The 25,086-nt window shown below is 35.1% G+C and overlaps 1 protein-coding gene across 2 annotated transcripts in view; it reads right to left on the bottom strand.

Annotated features, from left to right (window-relative positions):
• Positions 1-793: 793 nt before the first annotated feature.
• Positions 794-25,086, bottom strand: part of ZNF644 (zinc finger protein 644) — a 90,875-nt gene continuing 66,582 nt past the window's right edge. Inside the window, exons 3-5 of one of the 2 annotated variants that reach the window (XM_027838130.1) lie at positions 24,294-24,899; positions 3,598-3,700; positions 794-2,516 (exon numbers count right to left, since the gene is read on the bottom strand). In XM_027838130.1, coding sequence (XP_027693931.1) covers positions 2,324-2,516; positions 3,598-3,700; positions 24,294-24,899 — 902 coding nt within the window. In that variant the 3' untranslated portion in view covers positions 794-2,323. The remainder of the gene's footprint in view (positions 2,517-3,597; positions 3,701-24,293; positions 24,900-25,086) is intronic. The other variant, XM_027838131.1, reaches the window with a different exon arrangement.

Here is a 25,086-nt window from a genome sequence, read left to right as displayed (position 1 = left end):
CAAAAAGGGAATTGTGGTTGCTCTGGATGCCAAGTCCAGTACTATTCCCACTATACTATAAAGTTTCTCTGAAAGAAAACTGGCCACACCTGAATAAAAACCATACAGGTCTAGGGATGAAGTGCTTGTGCAAATTTAGAAGGCATTTGCCAATATCTCAATTAAGGGCCAAATGATGAAAATGTACTTTATTTTTGTTAGATACTTAAATCCTGGTACAGCTAAACATATTCTTAATTAGATTTTTTTTTTAAGTCTATATAACTATCATGATAAATGGCAGTTTATTTTTAAGTTCTATTTCTACTGGCCTTAATTTCCTCAAATCTATTTAAGTGTTTATTTTTGAATCTGAAGAGAGAAATAATTAGAGATCGAATGATTCTATAAAATAAAGATCAATTCCGTTTTTTAAAAAAGCAACCCAGAAAAGGAAGATATAGCTTCTGGTTTTCAGGCCTGATTTGGAAAGAAACAAAACCACAGACCCACAGTATGGTAGGATGAAAAAAAGCAGCTCAAACCTTTCATATTACAAGTAAGTAAACTGATGCTATGCCAGGATTAGATTATGGAGAGAAATAAAGTATTCACTTTTTCAAGTTCAATAAAAACTTTCCTTATATTATTTTGTAATTAATCATCAATGCAATGATTCTTCCAGAAGAATGGTGAACTATGAAAATTTATTTCATTTAGAATTAATGAGTATCCAGTTTAAATCAAGAAAACTTCAAATGAACTGATTTACACTACTGAAAATAAGAAATGCTTCAAATTATAGACATTTATATTTCTTTAAACGTTTTTTTATTTAGAGATTTTTCTGGTAAGGAGATATACCATAAGAAAGCAATTTCACTGGCAGTGAGGTATGTATATACTCTACCAAAATACACCTCATTTTAACTGTTTTATTTACAAATAAAGAAAGTATCAATGCATATCCTTGGTCTAACTACAGTATTAGCCATCCTATATGAATAAAATGAAATGGTACTTGAATACAAAAACTGGTATTTGCAAAGAAATCTGATTTACTGGATAAAAATTAGATCACTTTTGGAAACACTGTAAATAAACATTCACAATTTATCATGACCAAGACATCTGCACCATATTTTCTATCCTCACAGCACATTTATTTCAGTAATTCCATTACGGCGGTCCTTAGCATGAGCATAGTGTTACACAATTTTCGTACATATAATTACATCCAAAACAAGTTCTAAAATTTAAGTTGTAAACATTCTCTTCATATGTAGAAACATTTCAATTGATGTATTAAATTTTGCTGAAATGATCAAATTTGGAACAAATTATAAATGAAAAAAGCTATTCTAAATGGTGTAGTGAGCATCATTTATTATTAGTAGTACATTTCTACAGTGTTAAATAAAGTAGTAAAGAGGCAAAACCGTCTTGTAAGCAAGTCAAATTTTAAGTAAAACATCAAAAAAGAAACAAGTCTGTTAACAAAAGGATGTCTTGCAATAAAGAGTTAGATTTCAATCTATTATGATACAAAAATGTAAAGGGTAAATAGCATCTTTGTTGACAAAGTAGGAGGTAGCATGGATGCACCACTTTATTGTCTGAGAAATGCAACTGGAGTAAAGAATATTTCCTTACCACAAATAATTTCCAGTACTATGTACATATTTCTTTTAGAAATATTTGTTTAAACAAATCTCCCTCCACTTTTAGTACAAAAAAAAAACCTTTTCATGTCATTTTTTAAAAAACACTTACACATCTAGATAGAATAGTACTCATTGCCCTATCTGAGTGAACAGTCTCTTAAACTATGAAGTACATGATATTTAATGCCCTAAATTGAGTGAATTTAGTTAGCAGTTCCTGGTATTGTACAAAACACTACATACATACAAACAAAATATAATATCTTATTTTACTATGCAAGTCCTTTTTTTGGGGAAAAACAGAGCTGTGATTCTGGTAACACTGCAGAGAACATAATTTTTCAATAAAGTCTGTCTCTAAGTACCCATGTGCAACAAATTGATAAATGGCTGCTTACGTGTAATGATCTTGTTATTGATATTGGACACAGTTAGTTAAGTGACAAAAACTTAGTAAACCTTAAAAACACATCTTCCACCCTATATAAAATATAAAGACTACTTACTGTAACTGCTTTAAAGTACTCAATTTGCTCTGATGTCACTGTAATTCACTTTCCCCGTTTTCCTGCTTTAGGATTTATAAACAGATAATTTAATGTAGCAACTTTAAAAAAAAATGACAAAGTATTTCAAATTTACATCCAATTCAAATTTGTGATTCAAAAGGTTTCCTTGTTCTATGATGCTGCTTCTGCCATCAATAAAGAAAATGAAGTTTCAGTAATAGAAGCAGGCTTTTTAAGTAGTGATGTGACTTCTACCATGCCTGCTCCAGTCCGTGGAAGATTAGCATTCACAATATGTCGCTGTAAGTGCTTGATCCAGTCTTCCTGAACAGACAACGGTCCTCGAAAGACCAGGCCACAAAACCTGTGTGTACAAGATATTCAAAATAGTCTCATCACCAATACCAATCATCTTCAGTTAAGGTCAGTTGTAATCAAACCAAGGAACATAATGAAACAGAACAGTACTAAGAGAACCTTAACCCAAATGGTTTCTAAAGTTTCAGAAGGCAGAAGTTAGCTAAAAAAATTTTAAATGCATGAAGGAAATTACTCTACAAAGACGTGCTGTGTATATAAGGAAGAAAAATATACACAAGTCATTCTCCCCCACCCCCACCCCAGGAAATTATAATATAACAGGCAAGATATGACAAATAAACAAATATCATATGAAGTAGCATGGGATGGAGCAAAAGGAAGATTTAAAATGCACGAGGACAATTCCAGTGAGACATTACTTTTGTACTGGGTATGAGAGAAGACTTCATAACTATTCTAAGTCTAAATTTCAGCATGCCAAACTCCTCAAATACAAATGACCCATACATATCAAAATTGAATGACCACTCTGAACTGTGCCTGAAAGGATGTGGGAACAGAACCACAACACATGCCCAACGAAATAGGATTCCAACATCCCACTCTCAAGAGTTCTTGCCCTCCATCATTGTCAGGAGGCAGGACATAGGAAAGGGTATTCAAGAAAATCTGGGGGATAAAAATAGGTTTCCATTATCTTCTATTAGATTATGGAATACAGTTTTTAAAATGTAAAAAATAGTTCTAACAATATTCTAAGTGATAGTTTCCCAGGGCTAGACCATAACACAAAATGTATACAACTTAGATCTTCAATGAATTCTATTTCAGAAATATTATGGGTTAAAAGTAAGGATTGAGGAACCAGTCTAGGAATCTACCTTCCATTTGTAATATCACACTATGGGCAAGTATGTTCTGAGATCAAATTATCCAAGTTACTGACAAACTTTAAAAAACAAGATTTTGTCTTTCTTGCTTTTCTTTTTCTTTTCAAGTCAGAAACTTTGTATACTGTCCTTATTAACTAACTACTTTCTTTCAAGTGCATTATTTTTTCCTTAAAAATAATTTATCTTTGTTAAAAAATTTTTTTTAACTGATGGAGCAAAGCAAAAGCACACCTGCATCGCAGAATGTAAATATCATCAGCACCATGAGGTAACGGCAGTACTTTTTTCTTACTTCCAGATCTTGATCTTGACTTCTTTTGCTTACTATCTATGGCTAAAAAAAGGAGAGAAAAAAGACTCAATACTCCATATATTTAAAAAGCAAATATTATTAAAGTTTATTCTATATGTAATAACAAAAAGTCTGTATTTATTTTCTCCTTCTACAAAAGCCAAACCACATTACTGGTTCTACATTAGCATGACAAATTACTCAAAAAAAAAAAAAACTTGTAGTATTGCATTTTTCAGACATTTCCACATGATTATTCATGCCAGCAATTTACTGTATAAGTTATATAATAAAAAATCTTTTGAATAACTACTATCAGTGAGTCATTTATTTAGCCTATTATCATAGTTAAGACTGATCCTCTTATGACTGTTTATATATGATCCTAATGTCCAATTCTGCTTTCTTCTTTCTAAGAAAAATTACCATTGGACAATACCATTAAGACTGAATTGGATTCCTATTACATTCACTATATCTCACAATTCTCTGAAAAATTAAAGAAAATTTTAAACTATAAAGAAAAAAGAGTAATTAATTTGAATTCCATACCATAATTATAGTTTAGTTGTTTAAACTTGGTACACTAGTTCTATATGGGGGCAGGAAGAAAGGGAAAGGAGGGAGCAGCAGTTTACTTTCCTTTGTAGTTTTTAAGACAAAAATAAAGGTTACAAAATACAACTTAATTTTATTAAGGAATCAAGATTTAACATGGCGGGGAAGGAAGAAGGAAGAAAAAGAAGAGGAGTTGTTAGTTCATAATTTGGAATTTTTCCCTAACAGATTACCAAAAGGCTAATTAAGAAATAATGAAAAGCACAATATGGGAAGAAAGAGAAATAAAATCCATGTTACTGGTCTTTCAATATAATCTGACTGGAAATTCCAACCCAATTCCTTCAGAGCAAAAGCCATAATACAGAGTAAATAACTGAGGAGAAGCCCCTACTCCCATTACCCTCACAGCTTTTCTTCAGCCACCTTACCAGACTTGTAGTTAAGAGAAGCTGAGAGACATGTGTGTGTGTGTGTGTGTGTGTGTGTGTGTGTGTGAAAAATCAATCACAACCTAGCTTCCAGGGAATTGATTTATACTTCGTAAAGTCACCAAAGATAAAATTATCAACTGTCAACTACCATACTAACAGAAAATATAACTTAGTACAACGAAAAACTACCATTGATAAACTGCATGTTAGTCATTGCCTTCAACCTATCACCTATTCAATTTCTTATTTCTCCTCTGAAAGGCATTCTAAATAATGAAATAGAAAAATTCAATACAGTATTAGAGAATTAAATCAAAACTAAACAACTAAAACCTAGGTTAAAGAAACTCAGATGATAAAATACTCATTAAGTATGTAGGAAAAAGCTCAGGGATGTCCTTCTGATAGATTTTTTGATCAGCAAATTAGACTGCTGATTAATAAACAGGTTATTAGTAAACTAGCATTACTTGTTACTGCCAGACTTAGCACAGTAGTTCCCTATGAGTCAGGGCAATGGGGGTTGGGAGCAGAGGACCATAGGCATTTATTTATTTATTTATTTATTTATTTATTTATTTATTTATTGAGCACCTACTAAGGCACTGGGGATATAATACAAAAAATGGGGGAGAGGGGAATCCTCATTCCCAAGGAGCCTATATTCTATTAGCACAGATGGCATGCTTATCAAATTTACAGATGCCACAAAGCTGAGAAGGAAAGCTAACCATCTGTATGACAAAGTCAATATCTCAAAATATCCTGACAGGTTAATCAAGTAAGATGAAAACAGATAGGGAGAAATGTAAATCTTATATTTGGTTTCTAAATGAAATCAGATATATGAAAAGAGGTCTTAGTGGACTTCAAGTTCAATGAGTCCAGATTGTAATATGGCAGGAAAAAAAAAGTTAATGAGATTTTGGACTGCATTAAGAAGCCATAGTTTCTAGGATTAAAAAGAGACAGTCTTGCTGTATGCTAATGTCACATCACACTGGCAATATCATATTCATTTCCGGGCCCCTCAATTTAGGAAGGCCACTGATAAAGGAAAGGGCACTGAAAGTCAATCAGGAGTGTTTAACCAAGAAGAAAAGCCTGAACTGGGATGGTTGGGAGTGCTACAGGACAGTTGTGTTTAATTTTTTGAAGGGCTGTCATGTGGAAAAAACATCCAGAATTATTCTCTTTGGCCCTACGGAATAGAACCAGGAGAAAGGAGTCTAAGGTCACAGAACGACAGATGGAAGAAATCTTAGATATCGCAACTAATCACATCATTTTAAACATGGAGAAACTGAGGCCCAGAAAGGTGAAGTGACTGAGGTGGATCTGAACTCAGGTTTTCCTGATTCTAGGTCCAGCATTGTGTTCCCCATACCAGTGTTGTTAAATTCAAACAAAAGGATCCCAGGCTGCATACTGACTTAGAAAACCTCAAATTAGCATCTTTATGTTGTATTTTTATTTACTTTGTTAAATATTTCCTAACTCTATCTGTGGAATGTGACACCTCTGCCCTCCGCCACACTACCTCTTGGAAATTTCTGGACAAATACCAGTGTTCAAAAGCAGGACGGAGGTGGCAGGTTCTCCTTCAATGGAAATCTTCAAGCAGAAGCCAGATGACCTTTACTACATAAAACTATAGAGGAGACTCTCTTGTGTACAAGGTGTTCTCAAGAGCCATCAAATTTCTGGTGTTCCATCCATCTGAAGAGGAAGATCTTTATAATAATTAATATTCATAACAATTAATTAATCTTGGAATTACTGAGAAACCTAGTGTGTTTGCCAAGTGCTTTACACACATAATCATTTGAGCTTCTCAACAAACCTAGGAGGTAGTTCTTACTTGCAGGTTCGTATCCCTATTTTACAGATAAAGGATCTAAGGATTAGAGAGGTTAAGTGACTGGCTTATGGCAGAAGAGTTGTTAGTAAGGGCCTACCCAGGCCTCCTCAGACTTAAGACACATTCTTTCCCCTTGGTGCACTCAAAAGTTCAGTCACCTTGAATTCAGCAATCCTTCTCCAACTTCTACTTATTCACACATGCCATCCTCCATATTTGAAATATATTCCTTCCCTATCTCTTCCCTTTCTTTAAGATTTAGTTTAAATTTTGTCTCCTCCAGGAAATCTTTCCTGAAGGATTCAGTGTTTGAATTTTATTGGTGCCCAGTATTCAACACTGTGTTTTGAACATTACAGACACTGTTTGTGATCAGTGACCAAAAGAAAAGGCTTTATATACTACAACCAAAATATTTATTGCAACATGTTTTGGGGCAGTAGAGACCTGGAAAGAAAGCAGATGCTAATCAACTGGGTAATGGCTAAATGGGAGTAAATAGTTTGAACCTAACAGAATGTTATAGTAGAGAAGGAACCAAGATGGTGGATGAGGGACAGCCACCTAGATGGACTCTCCCAATATCCCCACCTCTGAACAACTTTAAGATAACACCACAAATCAAATATTGGAGTGACAGAGCCAAGAGAAGGTGGAAATGTGACATTTTTCCAGCCTAAGAAACATCTAAGAAGCTAGCAGGAAAAGTCTGTAACACTGGGGCAGAAACCTGTCTGGAAGCCCCCACACACGTCACAATGGCAGCCCTTGTAGCAGCTTCAGGAGTTCTCAGCCCAGAGATGGGAAAGGGATTAGATAAATAGTCAAAAAGAGAGTATGGGGACCCTCTTCTGGCACTAGATACAGCTGGCAATGACTGGTGACTCTGTTGCCCACACACAGTTCTGGATTGCAATTCCAGGATAAAGAGAAGCATGGCTAGTCCCTGATCCCAGTTCCAAGACCAAGAGGAATGCTAGCACTTGCAGCTGCAGGGGAGCAAGGGCCCTTCCTTGGTAAACACCAGATCAGCAGTGACCATACCTCTCCCTGGATCACACCACCCTGAAAGTCCTGAAAACTTAAAGACCTCCTCAGAACTAGATTTGAATATAGCAACATGAAAAAGACTGAAGCTTGGGACAGTGGCTCCCCACTCTTAGGTGAGCAGAGCCCAACTTCAATGTAAAGTTCAAAGTCAAGAAAATAGACTGGAAAAATCCGCAAACAACAACAAAAAAAAAACTTGACCATAAAAAACTACTACAGTGGCAAGGAAGACCAAGTCACGAACTCAAAAGACAAGGGAAAATAGCTACCCAAAAAGTCTCAAAGAAAGATGTTAACTGGACACAAGTCCTACAAGATTTCCTGAAAGAGTTAAAGAAAGAGCTCTAAGTAATAGAAGAAAAATTAGGGAAAGAAATGATAAATGCAAGAAAATTATGAAAAGATAATTAACATCTTGGTAAAAGAAGCACCAAAAATACTGAAGAAAATATCACCTTAAAAAACAGAATTGGCCAAATAGTAAAGGGGGCACAAAAATTCACTGAACAAAAGAACTCCTTAAAAAGCCAAATTGGTCATATGGAAAAAGAAGTACAAAGGCTCACTGAAGAAAACAATTCCTTAAAAACTAGAATTGGGCAAGTAGAAGCTCATTACTCCATGAGATATCAAGAAACAAAACAAATTCAGAAGAATGAAAAATAGAAGAAAATGCGGAATATCTCATCAGAAAAACAAATGACCTGGAAAATATATCAAAGAGAGATAATTTAAGAACCACTGAACAACTTGAAAGTCTTGATCAAAAAAGAGCCTAAATATCATATTTCAAGAAATTTTAAAACAGCCCCAACATCTTAGATCCAGGGGGTAAAATGAAAGTTGAAAGAATCCACAGATCACTTCTTGAAGAGATACCAAAATGAAAAGTCCCACGAATATTGTAGCCAAATTCTAGAGCTCCGAGGTCAAAGCTGCCAAAAAGAAACAATTCAAATATTTTGGAGCCACAGTCAGGATCATACAAGATTTAGCAGCTTCCACATTAAAGGAGCAGAGGACTTGGAATACATTCTGGAAGGCAAAAGAGCTAGTATGACAACCAAGAATAATCTACCCAGTGTGAGAAATGAATATTTCTCTTATTTTTAATAACTAATTATTGTATTGGGTTCAAGGTTTTCCCTTTTTCTACTTCCTCATACAGAAACCAACTAGTGTAGGAAATCCTTCTCAGAGATTTACCTAGGCCAAGAATTCATTAGACAGTAAAAGAAATTCTAAGTTTAGGCTAATAGGCATATTCCTGTTCATTGTATTTGCTCAGCCAAGTCTGGGGCAATGTTGGTTCTCCTTATTAGCAAGACAGGTGATGTGGAAATTGACTCTCTTTAACCAAGATTTGAGTGACCTAAGTCTCCTATTCCAACATAGCCCGCCTACAATTTGATTAACCAAGCAGAGTTGAGTAGGCACCCCTTGGGAACATTTCATCTTCAAAGGGCATATAAACAGTGACCCCACTGTCATTAGGGGTCTTTGGTCTAAGAGAAAAGGCCAAATGATCATCCTTTTATTAATAACCTGCTGGTCTTATTAATAAAATTATTAAATTACCCAGAAACTATGTCTCGGGCCTTTTTAAACATCTCACCAGCAAAACTGATCATAATCATTCAGAGGGGAGAAAAAAATTGACATTTAATGAAACCGAGGACTTTCAAGCATTCTGATGAAAAGATCAGAGCTGAATAGAAAATGTGACATTCAAACACAAGACTCAAGAGAAGCATAAAAAAGTTTAACATGAAAGAATAAACACAAGAAATCCAATAAAATTAAAACTGTTTACATTCCTATATGGAAAGATGATACATCTAACTCCTAAGAACCTTATCGTTATTAGGACAGTTAAAAGGAGTCTACATGTGATTTTAACAAAATGACAAATGGGATATAATATAAACAGCAAAAGATTTTGATTAGAGAAATGCAAATTAAAACAACTCTTAGGTAGCACCTCACACCTATCAGAAATGACAAATGCTGGAAGGGATTAGGGAAAATAGGTACACTAATTAATAAAATGCTGGCGGAGCACTGAACTGATTGAACCATTCTGCTTTTTTCTTTTTTAAAGGCAATTGGGGTTAAGTGACTTGCCCAGGGTCACACAGCTAGTAAGTGTCTGGTCTGAGGCTGGATTTGAACTCAGGTCCTCCTGACTTCAGGGCCGGTGCTCTATCCACCGCGCCACCTAGTTGTCCCTGACTGAAGCATTCTGAAGAACAATTTGGAATTATGCGCAAAGGGCTATAAAACTGTGTATACCCTTTGACCCAGCAATACCACTACTAGGTCTGTGTCCCAAACAGATCAAAGAAAAAGGACTTACACGCACAAAAATATTTATAGCAGCTCTTTTTATGGTGATAAAGAATTGGAAATTGAGGGGATGCCCATGGCTGAAGTTGTAGTTTATGATTGTGATGGAATACTATAGTGCTGCAGGAAATGATGAATGGGGTGGTTTTAGAAAAACATGGCAAGACCTATTATGAACTAATGCAAAGTGAAGTGAAAAGAATTGGGAGATCATGGTATGCATTACAAACAAAGGTGTAATGAAGATCAACAAGACTCAGCTACTCTGATTAACATGATTATCCAAGACAATTCCAAAGAATTCATGATGAAAAATGTTACACAACTCCAGAGAAAAAACTAATGAAACCTGAATGCAAAGTGATATATCATTTCCCCTACTTTATTTTATCTTGCTTTTTTCTGAAATATGGCTAATATGGAAATATTTTCCATAATTTCATATGTATAAGTGATATCACACTGCTTGCTTTCTCAGTGGGTGGGAAGGGAGAGAATTTAAAACTCAACATTTTAAAAGAAAAGAATGGCAAAAATAAATAAGAAATTGGAATGTTAAGGAAAAAGAAAAAGAATGTTCCAGTACAGTGCTGAAAGACTCTCCAGTTCTCCCCCCTACTACAGTCATTCAGGTACCTCTTCTCCTTTAAGTCCATATAATTCACATCTCCTACACAATCAAAATCCTGGTAGTTGGACATGCCTCCTCCTTTCTTAATGATCTCAGTAACTGACTGATAGTCTTTCCTCCCTAATTCCTGTCCTATTACTATGGGACGTCAGCATAATTTTGATACTCCCTTAAAAACTTAACCTCATTTCCCATGACCTACTCCTCCACCCAAACTCAGCCATACACATAAACAACCAGTCAATCATAACTCTAATCTTGCCATCATCCACAAATGTAAAACCCTCCACATTCATGAACTCTGCAATTCCCTCATGCGAGCACAATCTATTTACTTTCCACTTCCACGTTCCAGTACCAAACCCTGTGTACTCCTCACCCACACTGTGACCTCCAATCCCTCGACTCCTCAGTTCTCTCCCAGATCATCACACTGCATTAGCCACTCTCTCCCTTTCTCCCATCATGTGACCCCTTAGTGAACCAGTTCCACTCTACAGTGTTCAACTGAATTTTCTGTCTGTTTTATTACAAAGTGTGCTCTGTTAAGCCTCAGCCCACTTGCTGCCTTTGCTAACATTCTGACTGGATCCACTACAAATTTATGCTACGTAACTTCAACTAAGCCTTCCTTCATTGTTGCTCCTACACTTCCCTAACTGAATCACCGTTTTACTCTCCTTTCCACAGCCACTCTTCCAAACTTTTTCAATCTTCTTCAAACCTCCTATGGCTCCCCTGTACCCACTTATCTCAGCTGAAAACTTACTGAGGGCATTTACACAAAGCTCCCTCTTCTCTCTTCCCCATCGTGCATCACTAAAAATGCCTTCTGCTGCTAATTTCCTCCTTCACCCCTATCTCACGTGACAAGGTGACCATTCCTTCTTCCCAAGGCAAACCCCTCTACACGTACAAATGATCCTATTTCATCTCATATTCTACAAAAGATTGTCCCTTGTGTCATCCCTACTTTAACCACTTATTTTCACTAGTCTTTCCCTGCCTGCACACTCCTTCGCCGCTGTTTACAATCATGCCCATGTTTTTTCCATCCTCATCTCCGTTAGTTATCATTTCATATCTCTTCTGACTTTTTTTGCCGAAACATCTTGAAAAGGCAGTCAATAAAAGGTCTCTCCACTTCCTGTCCTCTCACTCTCTTAACTCCCAAAAATCTGATTTACATCATCATCCCTCTGAAACTGTTGTCTTCAAAGTCAACAATAACTTCTTTAATTGTCAAATTAAATGGCCGTTTTTCAACCTTCATCCTTCTTGATCTCTCTACAGCTTCTGACACTGTTGATTACCTGCTTCTCCTTGATACTGTTCTCTCTAGGTTTTTCAAGACATGACTATGGTTCTTTTCCTACCTTCTCAAGTGTCCTTTGCTGGCACTTCATCCTGGTAATGCCCACTAATGATAGGTGTCTTACAACCCTCTGAGGGTAAATCTCTCCCCACCCCAAAGCATTCTCTATTCAGCCAGTGATTTTCCTAAGGTGTAGGTCCAACCATGTCGACCCCCAATCAACAAACTCTAGTGGCTCCCCATTGTCTTCAGGATTAAATACACTATCTTGTGTTTGGAGTTCAAATTCCTTCATAACCGAGCATGTCCGCTCTTTCGTAACTTTCTGGTGTACTTATACTTTATACCCCCAACCTCCCATCCCCCTCTCCCCACACCCAGGTACTCTGCAATCCAGTGACACTGGGTCTCCAACCCTGTTCCTTGATCAGGCCTCTCCATTCCTCTCTTTACCTCTGTCTCCTGGCTTTCCTCAAATTCCAGCAAAAATCTTACCTTCTCAAGGAAGTCTTTCCCAATCTCTCTTAATTCTACTGCCTTTTTCCTGCTGGTTATTTCCAATTTATACTGTATATAGCTTTTTTGTTTATATGTTGCCTCTCCATTAGTTTCAGAGTTCCTCAAAAGTATTTCTTCAGTGCTTAGCAGAGTGGTACATGGTATGCTTACTAAGAAACAATGAAAATGAAGAATACTGAGGTATGGAAAGTTCAGCATAAAGTGAAGAACAGAGAATTAGGAAAGCAATAAACCCAATGAATGACACAATGTAAATGAAAAGATCAACAAAAAAATTCAAATTGAATGGAGTGTAGGTATAATGACCAAGCCTGGCCCTAAAGAAAAGACACGAAAAGGCTTAACTCCTGCTTCTTTCCAGGGTGAAGAATCCTTAACATGTCAGACAATATGCTGGTTAATTTTGCTGGATATTTCTTCTCTATTATAAAGGATGTGTCCAGGCTCCCTTTAGCAAACTAACAGGTAAAAACAGATGCTTACTACCAAGAAGAAATGGAATATACATATCAATGCTACACCTTTTATCTTTTTTGTGTGTGTGCCTATGATTTATTTGTAAGATTCTGTTGCGAAGTCTGGTTGATTTTAGTTAGGTATTTAAAATGAAAAGTGTTAAGGAGAGTTGAAGAATATAAAAGGAACACTAAAGATCAGCTTTCCTGCCCAAAACTGCAAAGTACACAAATTTTATCATACTGAATAGAGCAAATATCCATATAAATCTTCTTGTATTGATAAAAAAAAATCTAAAGTCTCAGCACAGACAAATAATGGTAAAGAGAATAGTGGTGCTAATGTTTATATACTCTGACACAAAAATGAACAAAAAATAAAAACTGGCCTCAAATCTTAGTACTTTTTTGATCACTACATTAAGAAATGTTTTCATATGTTATCTTTATTTCTATTTCTCACTTTTATCTCCCTTTCCTTCCAGGATATAGCAATATAAAAGAATTTCAAAGGCAAATTATGAACTTCTTTTGAAAATACTGAGTAAATATTTGGTTTAAATTAATTTTAAATGTAAAGAAAATATGATACTAACATAACTATGGTAAACCCTGAATATATTGGAAGCTGACTGTCATGATAAACAAAAGGAATACACTATGTTGTTGCCTTTTTTATACATTAACTGCAATTTTTAAAAATACTGACTATAGCTCACATTTGTAAATAAAAATAGATAAGTGGCAGTGGGTACAGGATTTAAAATATTTTGATAGTAATGAAAATAAAAGCTGCTATCCCTCTCTTTATCCTTTTGTTAAAAAAATCACATGTAGATTCAAAAAAACATTCTTAATAAAATTTAGCCCATTTTTCAAAATATTGCTCAGCTAGTTTTCTGAGTTTTAAAAATCCATCAACAAAAACATATCTCCGCCAGGCACTATGCTAATAGAGATATGAAGAAAGGCAAAAACAAAAAATCTACCCTCAAAATGCTCACATTTAAATCTGCAAGGCAATATAAAATAATTACACACACACAAAATACATAAAGTATAAATGGAAGGTAATTGTAGACAAAAGAAAGAAAGACTTCTTACAGAAGGAAGGATTTGAACTGAGCCTTTAAGGAGGCCAGAAAAGGCAAGGGGTAGAGCAGGGATTCAATTACAGAAATGGAGGGCAGCCAAGGAAATGGCACAGATAAGAGCCGAGTGACAAGCAGAAGGAAGAAGAAATAGACTGATCTTGTTCTATCATAGAGTATGTGGAGTTAAGTAAAGTGTAGGAAGACTAGAATGGTAGGATGGCACACCATGGACGTGAAAGATTTTAAATGCCAAATAGAGCATTTTATATTTGATCATGAAGGTAAGTCATTAGAATTTGTCCTTTAAGAAAATGTCTGGCAGGTGAGTGGAAAATGAATTGGAATGGGAAGAGATCTGGGATAGAGACAGCAACCAGAAGGTTACTGCCATAGTACAGGCGTGAGGTGAGGAACTGCACCAAGGTAGTGGCTCTGAAATGAAAGAAAAGGACAAAAGAGGCATTTCTTGGATATTTATCTGGTCCATCAAAAAAAAGCAAGCTCTCCCACTATCTCATTCAAAAGTCTCATCCTTGCCTGCCTCCTTTTCTTTGAAAATTAGAAGAAGGTAAGAGAAATCTTTCACAACAATGGAAAGGGGAAGAAGAACTCTTGACTAAATAAAGGACATAGACTTACAGTAGATAAAATGAAAAACCTAAAAACCTAAACTATTAGGAACACATGGGAAAATGCTCCAAATCACTAATGAAAAAAACGAAATTTTGAATTGATAAGCTGGAAAGTGTTTGAATTAACATGCTCAGTTTTTAAATTTTTTCTTAAAACCCCAACTTATTAATATCTGAGATTCAGGGAAAGAAATGCAAGGCAAGTCAGTGTTTATTAAGTGCTTACTGTGGGTTGGGCACTGAGCAGGCTCTATGAATACAAAGGAAGGCAAAAAGCCATCCCTGTCTTCAAAGAAGTCACAATCAAGTGGGCGAGACAACATGCAAACAAATATGTACAAGATAATGGTAGTCTCAGTGGAAAGGCACTAGTATTAAAGGTGATCTAGAAAGGCTTCTTAAGAAACTTTGGATTCTAGTCAAGAGCTGAAAGATGCCAAGGAAGCCAAGAGGCAGAGACAGTTCAATCCTTCCTCTGCCTTTTGCCTTCCTTAGCCTCCTTCAAGGCTCAATTCAAACATAAAAGACAGCAAGTGAAAATGTATAGTTGGAAGATGGAATGTCTTGTGAAAGAAAGGAGGTCAATGTGATTGGATTGTGGGGTAGATACGGGGTAGTTAAGGAAACAAAGGAAGGGGCCACGTTATAAACATAGAAATGAGAGTCATCAAAGCATTTTTAAAAATATACAAAAGAGAAAGAAGCACAGATAAGTAGGGACAGCTTATAAACATCATGTTGAATTTATAATCCTTTTTTAAAAAATATGTAATAAAACATGTAATAAATTTGAAGCATAAGATACAACCAAGTCTCTCTTTCTATTCAAATTTGTACACAGAAATGCTCTTTTGGGTGAATGTTATTTTTAAAATGTAATAAATTTGCCCTTTAAGAACAAAAACAAAAAAAAATGGAGGAATGGAAACATGGTTGTTCACCATATATCTGAAGGTCAAAGTCAAATAGCTAAACAAGATGTGGCTAACTGTACTTGCCAAACAAGGTGTTCATTTTTACAAACGGCCAACGTATACATTTATTTTGCTTGATCACATTTGTTTATTACAAGGGTTATTCTTTCTGGATAAGGTAAAACTGGGTCTATATGCACCTGACACAACATAAGAATTACATTTCTTATAGCAGTTCATGTACCTACTCTCAGAATTTAAACATAATACACACGCGCACACACACACACACCCCCACCCTTCTTCTAGGCATATACACCAGGTATTTAAACACAGCTAACAACTTGAAAAATCATTTTAGTAACACTGACTGCCTATTAATCTTCTTAAAATATAAAAGCAAAAGAACAAAATTTATCTTGTCAGATTAACTTTCACTTATATATTTATTTAAGGTGTGCCCAGAACTACTCCCTAAGGTTATTGTAAGGATTATACAAGGTATCTGAAAAGCACTTACAAAGCAGAGTACCTAGTGCAGAGTGGACAAATGCTTGTTTCCTTTTTTCCTTCCTATATATGGTTCATCACTTGGATCCTCATAACAACCCTCTGAAATAGGTCTTACTATGATTCCATGTTACAGATGACAATGAGGCTGAGAGATTAGATTGGTGTCTGCACACCAAACTGGTAGTGTTGATTTGGGAAAATAATGACAGTAACACACAGTCTAAGTTTTATCAGGCAAGCTATCTAACCTCTCCGTATAGCTTTTTTCAAGGGTAAAATTTCTTGAATGGAATATTAAAGAGGGAACAATTCTACGTCTCCTTCCCTAAAAACTACTAGCAGAATCTTACTATTGATGTAAGAGGTACAAAACATTTTGAGACCCTAAACAGTGTGTTACAGATTTAAAGCTAGAAGAAACATCAGAAATCCTTTCATTGAAATCCTTCATTTTACAGAGAGGAGAGAAGGTATGTGCCCTACATCCCAGGTCTTCTGATCTTTCAGAATCCTGCACTCACTAGGCCACATCAAAGCACTGTGATTATGCACAATATGTAAGTAACAGCATTAATAAGGTGACACTACTTTGCCTGCCCTTCCCCACTTTAAAGAATTTTAGTGATTGTTCTTCTTCCTCTTCCCCCCACTCTCTGCCCCCAGGGGAAGTAAGAAATAATTCATCTTAGGCCCAAAATAACCAGAATCTAAACCAGAACTAGAAGATGACTTGGGGCAATGAAGGAGAATAAAACAAGTAAGACAGTTAAATGTCCCTGTAGAAGCTTTTGATTTTTAAGACACTTACGAGTCCTATTATTCCAAGACAGAACCTGATATTTAGCCATGTCTGTTAGATTACTTATTCTAAACAAGAAACTATTAAGTAACAGAGTAAGTATTGATTATCTGGCCACTGAACTCCACGTTTCTCACTGACATAATGTGCTATTCCTGGTTGACTGATACCAATTTTGTGTAGATAGACGTGTTTTGGAAATGGCCATGGAGCAATTTTTTTTTTAATTTTACGAATGTCAATTGAAATAACGCACAAATTAGACAATGATCAAGAACTAAAATCATTTCATCAATAAGATTGCTAACAGAAAAATATGGGCAACCATATATTCCCGTCACTTAAAAATAAGGGAAGGCAATATATTAAGAGACAAACTACAAAAGTGTAAAATTCCCTACATCTGAAGTTAGAAAAGACTGAAATTTTCAACATTCAATATTAATTGATTCAAACTAGTACTGTTTTTAAAAATGTTATCAGGAAATCACAAAATACACCAGTGCTTATTGGATAGTACTAACAACTAAAATAAAACTAATCAAGAAAATGCCTACAGTAAAGGAGGTTTTAAAAATAGCTTGTATGTTCTAAGAATAAGAATATAACCCAGCAAATTATCAGATCTGAAGGAGATATGCCAAGCTTAAAAGATAGCAGTTTGGAGCAAGTAAGTTTTTTAAAATATCATGAACATATACACTTACATCCCTGGTAGTACAGGTTTTTGTCTTAAATGAAACTGTTACAGAGTTTGGAAAGAAGTTTCTAGGCCCCAGAATTGAATTAATCTGTTCACAAAGCTTCCTTATATGATTTTTAAATACCAAACAAATTATATGACTGATCTGTTATATAGAGTTCTGTCTGGTATTACTGGTGCCAACTAAAGAGAACATCATTTAGTCAAGAAATCTTCTAACACTCGGCAATTACAAAAATTCAAACAAAATATTTATATTTAAATTTTTAATATGAACGTTGTGGATAATATGAACGTAATGTTACCAATTTTTCATTCGCTTTCCCTCTAAGATTATCTATGGGATAGGTAGGAGAGTGCTGGGCCTGGAGTCAGGAAAACTCATCTTCTTGAGTTCAACTTTGACCTCAGATATTTACTAGATGTGTGACCCTTTGCAACTTAAATCTGTTTGCCCCAGTTTCCTCAACTGTAAAATGAGATGGATAAAAAAATGACAAATCACTCCAGTATCTCTGCCAAGAAAACCCCACATGAGGTCACGAAGAGTCGAACAAGACTCTCTTATCACGTGTGTGTACATGTATGCATTGTGTATACATATGCACATACACACACATACTAAAAAATCGTGGTTGTACATTGTTTGTATGTGGTCTCCCCCATAAGCTCCTTGAAAGAGACTTTTTTGTTTTTCTTTGTATCCCCAGAACTTAGCCTACGTGCTTAAAAAAATGCTTGATTTGATTGACTTAAAAAAACAACCAAAAAAAGAATGTGAACTTGAATAATGAGTCTAGTTTATTCAACTATATAAGAGGGCAGAGGCCTTATTTTAGAATTTAATCAAAGTATTATATTATTATTATATTGTATTTACTATAGTAGAAAACATAGTCTAAAGCAAGGGTAATTTAAACCAACTGCAATATTCTCTTACCTTACTATAAATTTACAATTAAACTTTGATTAATAAATACTTTAGAGAAAAATGATTCTTTAATAACAAATCCCACAGTTTAAAAGAAAATTTCATGTTATCACAGAGTCATATGCCTAACATTCATATGCTGAAAATGCATTTCAGTTGCAGGTCAATCGCTTAAAACCTTAGCCAAACTAGAAGTCTACCAAGATTCATCATCTCCAGAGTCTCCTCCTGTCCCCCTTTCCTCCCTGCAGCAAGGCTGGGTGGTATGGCCCCTCCCTAGCACTCAATCCCTTCTAGTTTTCCCCATCCCTTCCCTCTTACTAAAATATGGAAACAACTAAATAGGCATCATTTGTACTGGACTAATTGTACTTTAATGCAATGATTTCTAAACGTCTAACTCCAAATGGATCGCAGTTTTAGAGTTGAAAAGTACATTGGAGATAATCTAGTCCAATCTCCTTTTGAAGATGAAAGAAAATGGGTTAACCAGAGAAGTTAACTGACCAGCTGCCCATGGTCAAACAGCTATTACCCAACTGGCAGAGTACAACTGGAACTGAGGTCTTTCAGACTCTCATCCAGCATTATTTCCATGACAGCAGTAGAATGAAAGACGTAAAATTAAAGACTCAGAGCTAAAAAGAACCTTAGAGAGATGATTTAATCTAACCTATTAATTTTACAAAAAAAGAAGCCAAATCCCAGAAACGTTAACTGCCTTACCCAGAGGAATATGATTCATTAGTGGTAGGAACTAGGCCTACCAAATCTCTTGATTAAGCCCAGTGCCCTTTCCACCACAAGGCTGCCTTAAAGATCACAATAAGCCTTCCGGCCAAACTAGCCCTAAGGAGTGTCCAGATTTATGAAATTCTGGGTGATGGACTGCACATTTTAGGTGAAATGCTTCAGCCACTGAAACAGAAGAGTTCACTGACCTCACCTGTACCCTAGCCCAACACAGGTTCTTAAGTTTCTTTGGGCTCTTCTTAGTCTATTACTGTTCTCAACTTCACCACATCATTTCTCAACTAAATCCCAATGTCCCTTTAGAATTCACTACTACTTTTATATCATAGTAAAAAGAACCCATATAACCTCAGAGTGGAGTTTCCAATTTTTGCTTTCCTATTGCTATAACACCTTTTTTTCATACAACCTAACAGCACCCCCCAAAATACTAAAAAATACATACTAGTCACCTGAATACCAAGTAAGGTAATGAAGCATAAGATTTTAAAAATCTATTAATAGAAAACTATTTGTCTACCTCAGGGGTGGGGAACCTGCAACCTCAAGGCCACCCGTGGCCCTCTAAGTCCTCAAGTGCAGCCCTTTGACTGAATCCAGACTTCACAGAACAAAGCCCCTTAACAAAAGGATTTATTCTATAAAACTTGGACTCAGCCAAAAGGCCACACCCAAGGACCTAGAAGGCCACATGTTGCCCTGAGACAACAGGTTCCCTACCTCTGGTCTACCTAATACAAGAACAAGCTAAGTCTGAATCTTAGGAATAAGAGAAGTGAACAAAGTAGTTAAGTAGAGAAGAGAAATAGTAGGCAATGATTCAAAAGGGTAAAAAAAAAAAAAAAAGAAAGAAAGAAAACTTTTAGATAGTGGTCTCCAAAATTCTTTGATTACACAACTCTCTAAGAAAATAAAATGATTAAACACATGTATATGAGTATATATTTTATGTATATGCATCCTGCACTAATATACTATGTATATTATAAGACATACATAAATAGAAAATTTTAAAGGATAAGATTAAAGTAAATGAACAATTTGAAATATATTAATGATGTGAAAAATCTTTTTAATCTCACAAGTATTATTAGTAACATTTTAGTGAGAATAATTTTAATACACTTCATTATTTTTGAAAAAGCCTTGTATTATGTCGTAAGGAATAGCGCAGAAATAAATAGCTTGTCAGTAATTACTCAGTTAATATATTCAATATGACTAGCCAAGCAGGTGAATTTTTTTAACAATACTTTTTTATTGAAAGATATAAAATTTAAGTCAGTGAATAAAACAGCTTTTCCACAGGAGTCATATTTCCCTGTACACATATTCATTATGTATACATGTATAATTATGTAAAATCAACATGCATAAGAGAACTGTCACTGGTTTTTGTCTTTGAAGAAAGTTTAACATAAATCCATTGCTTTCTTTATAGGATTATGCTTAATGGGTGGTTATCATATGATACCTTCCTATTAATTATTTTAATTGTATTTTTTAATGAATTTGAGGAATAGTAGTAAAAAGATGAGTTTGGTTGAACCACAGGGTATAAGGAGAGTAACATAAGGCTGGAAAGGAAGGCTAATAGATTTTACAAGTCAATATTGAACCTGGGTGCCCAGAAATATGGTGGTAACCTCATCTGAAATAGGGATGACTAGAAAAAAGGATATGGGAGAAAAAAAAATCAATAAACTGATATCTGCAATACAGGTTGCAACCTATCCATTTCTATTTCTATACTGAATGACTCACATATTCCCATCCAAACTGAAAATGAAAGGTGGTGGTGGTTATTATTCAGTGGTCACACCACCCTCTCATGGGTGCCTCCTGCAACCAAAGATGATGAGGGGTAAAGGGGGATAGAAGTGGGTATGCTGGAGGAAAAGAGATTTTCCCAATGAAGTCTACCTGTCATGTATGGGCATGGAAGGCTGAGAACTTGTATAGCACAAGAAAGGGCCATGTGAGGGAGAGTAGGAAGGGAAGAGCTAAAGACTAAGCAGGCATATGCTGAACACAAGCTCTATGATCCAAGGGGAAGGTGGGATCCAGCCAAAATTCCCACCCTGGACATCATTTGATCATACAACTTCAGTTCCATGCAATAAATTCCACAATGGATAAGACCTTTGGACTAAGGGATAATTTAATTTAGATCAGTCTCATTAAGGAAATAAAGAGCTAATTAATAAATAAGAGTGTTAATATACTTCTAACATATTACAAAAGGCAATAATGGTATTTTGACAGACAGTTTAAAAATATATCTGCAAGACTGGATTAAAAGCCAAACCAAAATAACAGAAAAATATTTTACACACACACACACACACACACACACACACACACTCTCTCTCTCTCTCTCTCTCTCTCTTAAATCCACAGATGTCTTTAGAGAATGTTTCTGGAAATCATCAAGCCTGAAAAAATTCTAATGAGAAGTCAAGTTAATATGCTTTGCTCTCTTAACTTCTAGACCTGATTCTAGACTGATGATAGTTAACACTTACATAACACTTTAAGGTTTACAAAGCACTTGATATCTATGAACATCTATATATATCTACATGTAAACATTGAACCAATTTGTTCCCATTTTGTGGTTTCAAAATAATTCCCCTAATTATCTAATAACAAAGCTACATTATATTTTAACAAAAAGATTCACCTCTCTGGAATATGCACATAAAATTATTTTCATTATAGTTCATTGCAGAATTCTACAAAAATTATAACTGACTTTGATAGTTACACAATCCACAATTAGTTTGATACTCAAAACAAGTAAACTACAACCAAATGGGGAAAGGAGGGAGAAGATAACATGTCAGTTTGCAGGCTGTTCAAGTTTAATATGTACTCAAATTCAATCACTGCTTATCAAAGAAAACTACATATATATATGCATATATATGTATATGTATATTATATATATTTGAATTTGCAAGTAAAAGAAAATTTGCAAGTAAAATAAAAAGATTTTATCAAACTGACTTGCTGCTGGTATCTATAATAAACATACCTGTACCCATCAAAAGTGTTGTCCCTTTCTGTGCATAGTTACTCAAGTGGTTAGAAAAGCTAAGTGCACTTGTAAGCATATTACAAATGTTCTAAGTTTCACAGGAATATTTATTCAAAAGAAAATTAAAATATAGTTCTCTTAAGAAATGAAAATGAGAAAAGCAGGTATCCCATGAAGATGATTTGAGTGAGTTGGGTGTGGTATATCAATCTCCAGACCTAAGAGACAGACAGAGGACTGTGTTGAAATACCTGCTCTTCCACCTACTATCCTGTATTACCTTGGAGAGTCACCTAAACTCTCTGATCCTTCATTTTCTCAATGAAAAGGCTGGATTGGACCTGATAACTTCTGAGATCCCTGATAACTCTAAATCCATGATCTTATGAAAAATGCTTATTGCATTAGCTTAATTTAACTGGGAAGGGTGTGGGGTGTTAAGTTAGCCATAATGATCTCTGGAGTATTTAGAGCCAGCCCATGTTCTTTTGAAAAGGGAAGAGCCTTATCACTTTCCTTCATATTTCTGTGTTACACGGATCATTCCCAAAACCTAAAATACAATCTTGTGATTTGAATAGCACAGTACTGTTGAGAAGTTTCAAAGCTTACAACATTACCAATAAAGAGAATTTAAAAGTCTAGTTGACAAAGTGGTAATTAAAGTGTTTTACCCACAAAACTGTAAAAGGCTCAATACTAAATTAGGCTTCTGATGAAGGCTGGAAGAAAAGGTGGTAAAACACACCACTGAACAGCTGTTAGACACAACATTTTATTCAGGGTATTTTATGTTCATTACTTTGGATGCGCAATCAATAATGAAAGTTAATGATTTAAAGTTTTGGGTTTTGTTTTGTTTTTTTTTCTGCTAAAATCTTTGTGCTAAATAAATGAACAACAAGCTAACATCTGAGTCATCACAAGAAAAAAAGATGGTGAAACAATAGGAAACTTCTAAGTTATCAGAAAATCCTTTCTCTACCAAAATATTTTAATTGGTTTCAGCAACTTCACTGTAATACCAACAAAAAAATCCCACTTTCTTTTCAGAAAGTAAATTACCTTGATCAATAGTCAACTAATAAAGCAGACACCCAATACACAGTGTTAAGAGATCAAAACTAATTAGATTAAAAGCCTATTAGACAGCAGCCAACTTTTAAAACACAAGGTCTGCATTTATCTGAAGTAACTCAATTTCTGCTCCAGGCAAACAATTCAACATTATGTTTTTCAGCAATTCAAAGACTAATTTCTATTACCAGTGACATTCATTTTAGTACTCCATTTATTTTAACAACTATCAAGCTTACTTTCAATATTAACTTCTATATAAACTCTAATATATCCAAACTATGACCTGGAATGATCTTCACAGCCTAAGTTATGAAAACAAATTCTCCCCAAAAGTAAGGCTGACTTATCTTCAGTTGTCTTTTGTTATACAATATATTTTGTTAGAAGAAAGAAACAATTGGTGCACATACTAAGCAATGTCATCTCTTCTTTTTCATTACAACACTAATGTAAGATCTAGAACTAAAAATTAATGAGATTGAGATTTTGATTCTGTGAAATAGTATAGCATACACTAGACATTAATTCATTCAATTTTTAAAAGGTATGTGGGCTTTATTTTTCCTTTGCATAATAGGAACAAAAGGGGATCAGTGGTGACCTGAATAACTTAATCTTGATAACATTAGCAATAACAATGTCACACTGGTGTGTCTTTTGGGTAAAATATTGGTTTTGCACCAATAAGATCTTCCAAAAATTGCTGTCCCCCTGCCCTTCTATCCCCCATACCATCCATTCAATTATTCAAAGTATTTTAATTTAAGATAAAATTTTTTGCTCTCAGAAAGATTTGGTGCACAAATAGAATTCAATGACGATGGGCACTAATTTATTTTAATATGCCTATTAACATACTTTATAATTATCCATTCAGTAGAGCTTTTCAAAGAAGACAGGCTTAGATGGAACAGGGGGTCCCAAGTGAAATTTTTTTTTATTCTGTATATTCTAGCAAGCATTTATAATATTATTTTTAAAATATACAATTATAAGCTTCCTCTTACCTGACTGCACAGTCAAATCCATTTTTTGTGGCTGATACATCAATGGACCATCTTCATCTAATGGAAGAACACATTTCTGAACAAATCTTTTTCTTGCAGTTTGATTATGGATCTTTTGAGGAGAAATATCAGGATTCCTTTCTTCTCCCAATCTTTTATTTTTCAGAAGTTCTATCAGAGTTAGAGACTGATTTTTTTTTCCACTGGACAGTTCTGCTTTTGTTTCATCAGATTCACTTAGGAAACTCAGCCCTTCTTCCCCTGATGCAGACACTGATACAGCTTCAGTCTTTAGGCCATTACGGTATGCTTCAAGAGGTATAACATTTTCAGATAAAAAGTCATCACTTGATGCAAGTTTCTGAGCTACAAATGGTCTGGGAATAATACGGCGACTGTTCAATGCTTTTAAAATTTTTGCATATTTTTCTTCATTTTGCATCATCTCATTTAGAACACATATTGGAGATTTATGAGCATCCCATTTAGTTTTTCCAAGTCTTTTCAGGTGTCCTCTCACATGATTTGATAACCCAATTTTAGTATCAAACCAACCACCACAGAGCTGACAAGTGTGCTCAGAAGCAGATTCAGACTTCTCTATAGCTAGAGGGGAAAAAAATGTGACGTGTCAAAGACTTTTTTAGATTGCTAGTCTATTTACCCTAAAATCAATTACTCTGGAAAACAGGATATTGCATGCTCCCATAAACAGAAACAGAAACAAAAGCAAAGCAAAACCTTTTTCACATCCACTTAGTGTGAGACCATGTACTACATACATATCAGCAAT

The sequence above is a fragment of the Vombatus ursinus genome, unplaced genomic scaffold (genome assembly GCF_900497805.2).
Source record: "Vombatus ursinus unplaced genomic scaffold, bare-nosed wombat genome assembly UNPS02014825.1, whole genome shotgun sequence".
NCBI classification, from domain to species: domain Eukaryota; kingdom Metazoa; phylum Chordata; class Mammalia; order Diprotodontia; family Vombatidae; genus Vombatus; species Vombatus ursinus.
Note: the sequence above shows the minus strand (reverse complement) of the source record. Positions and strands in the feature narration are given on the sequence as shown.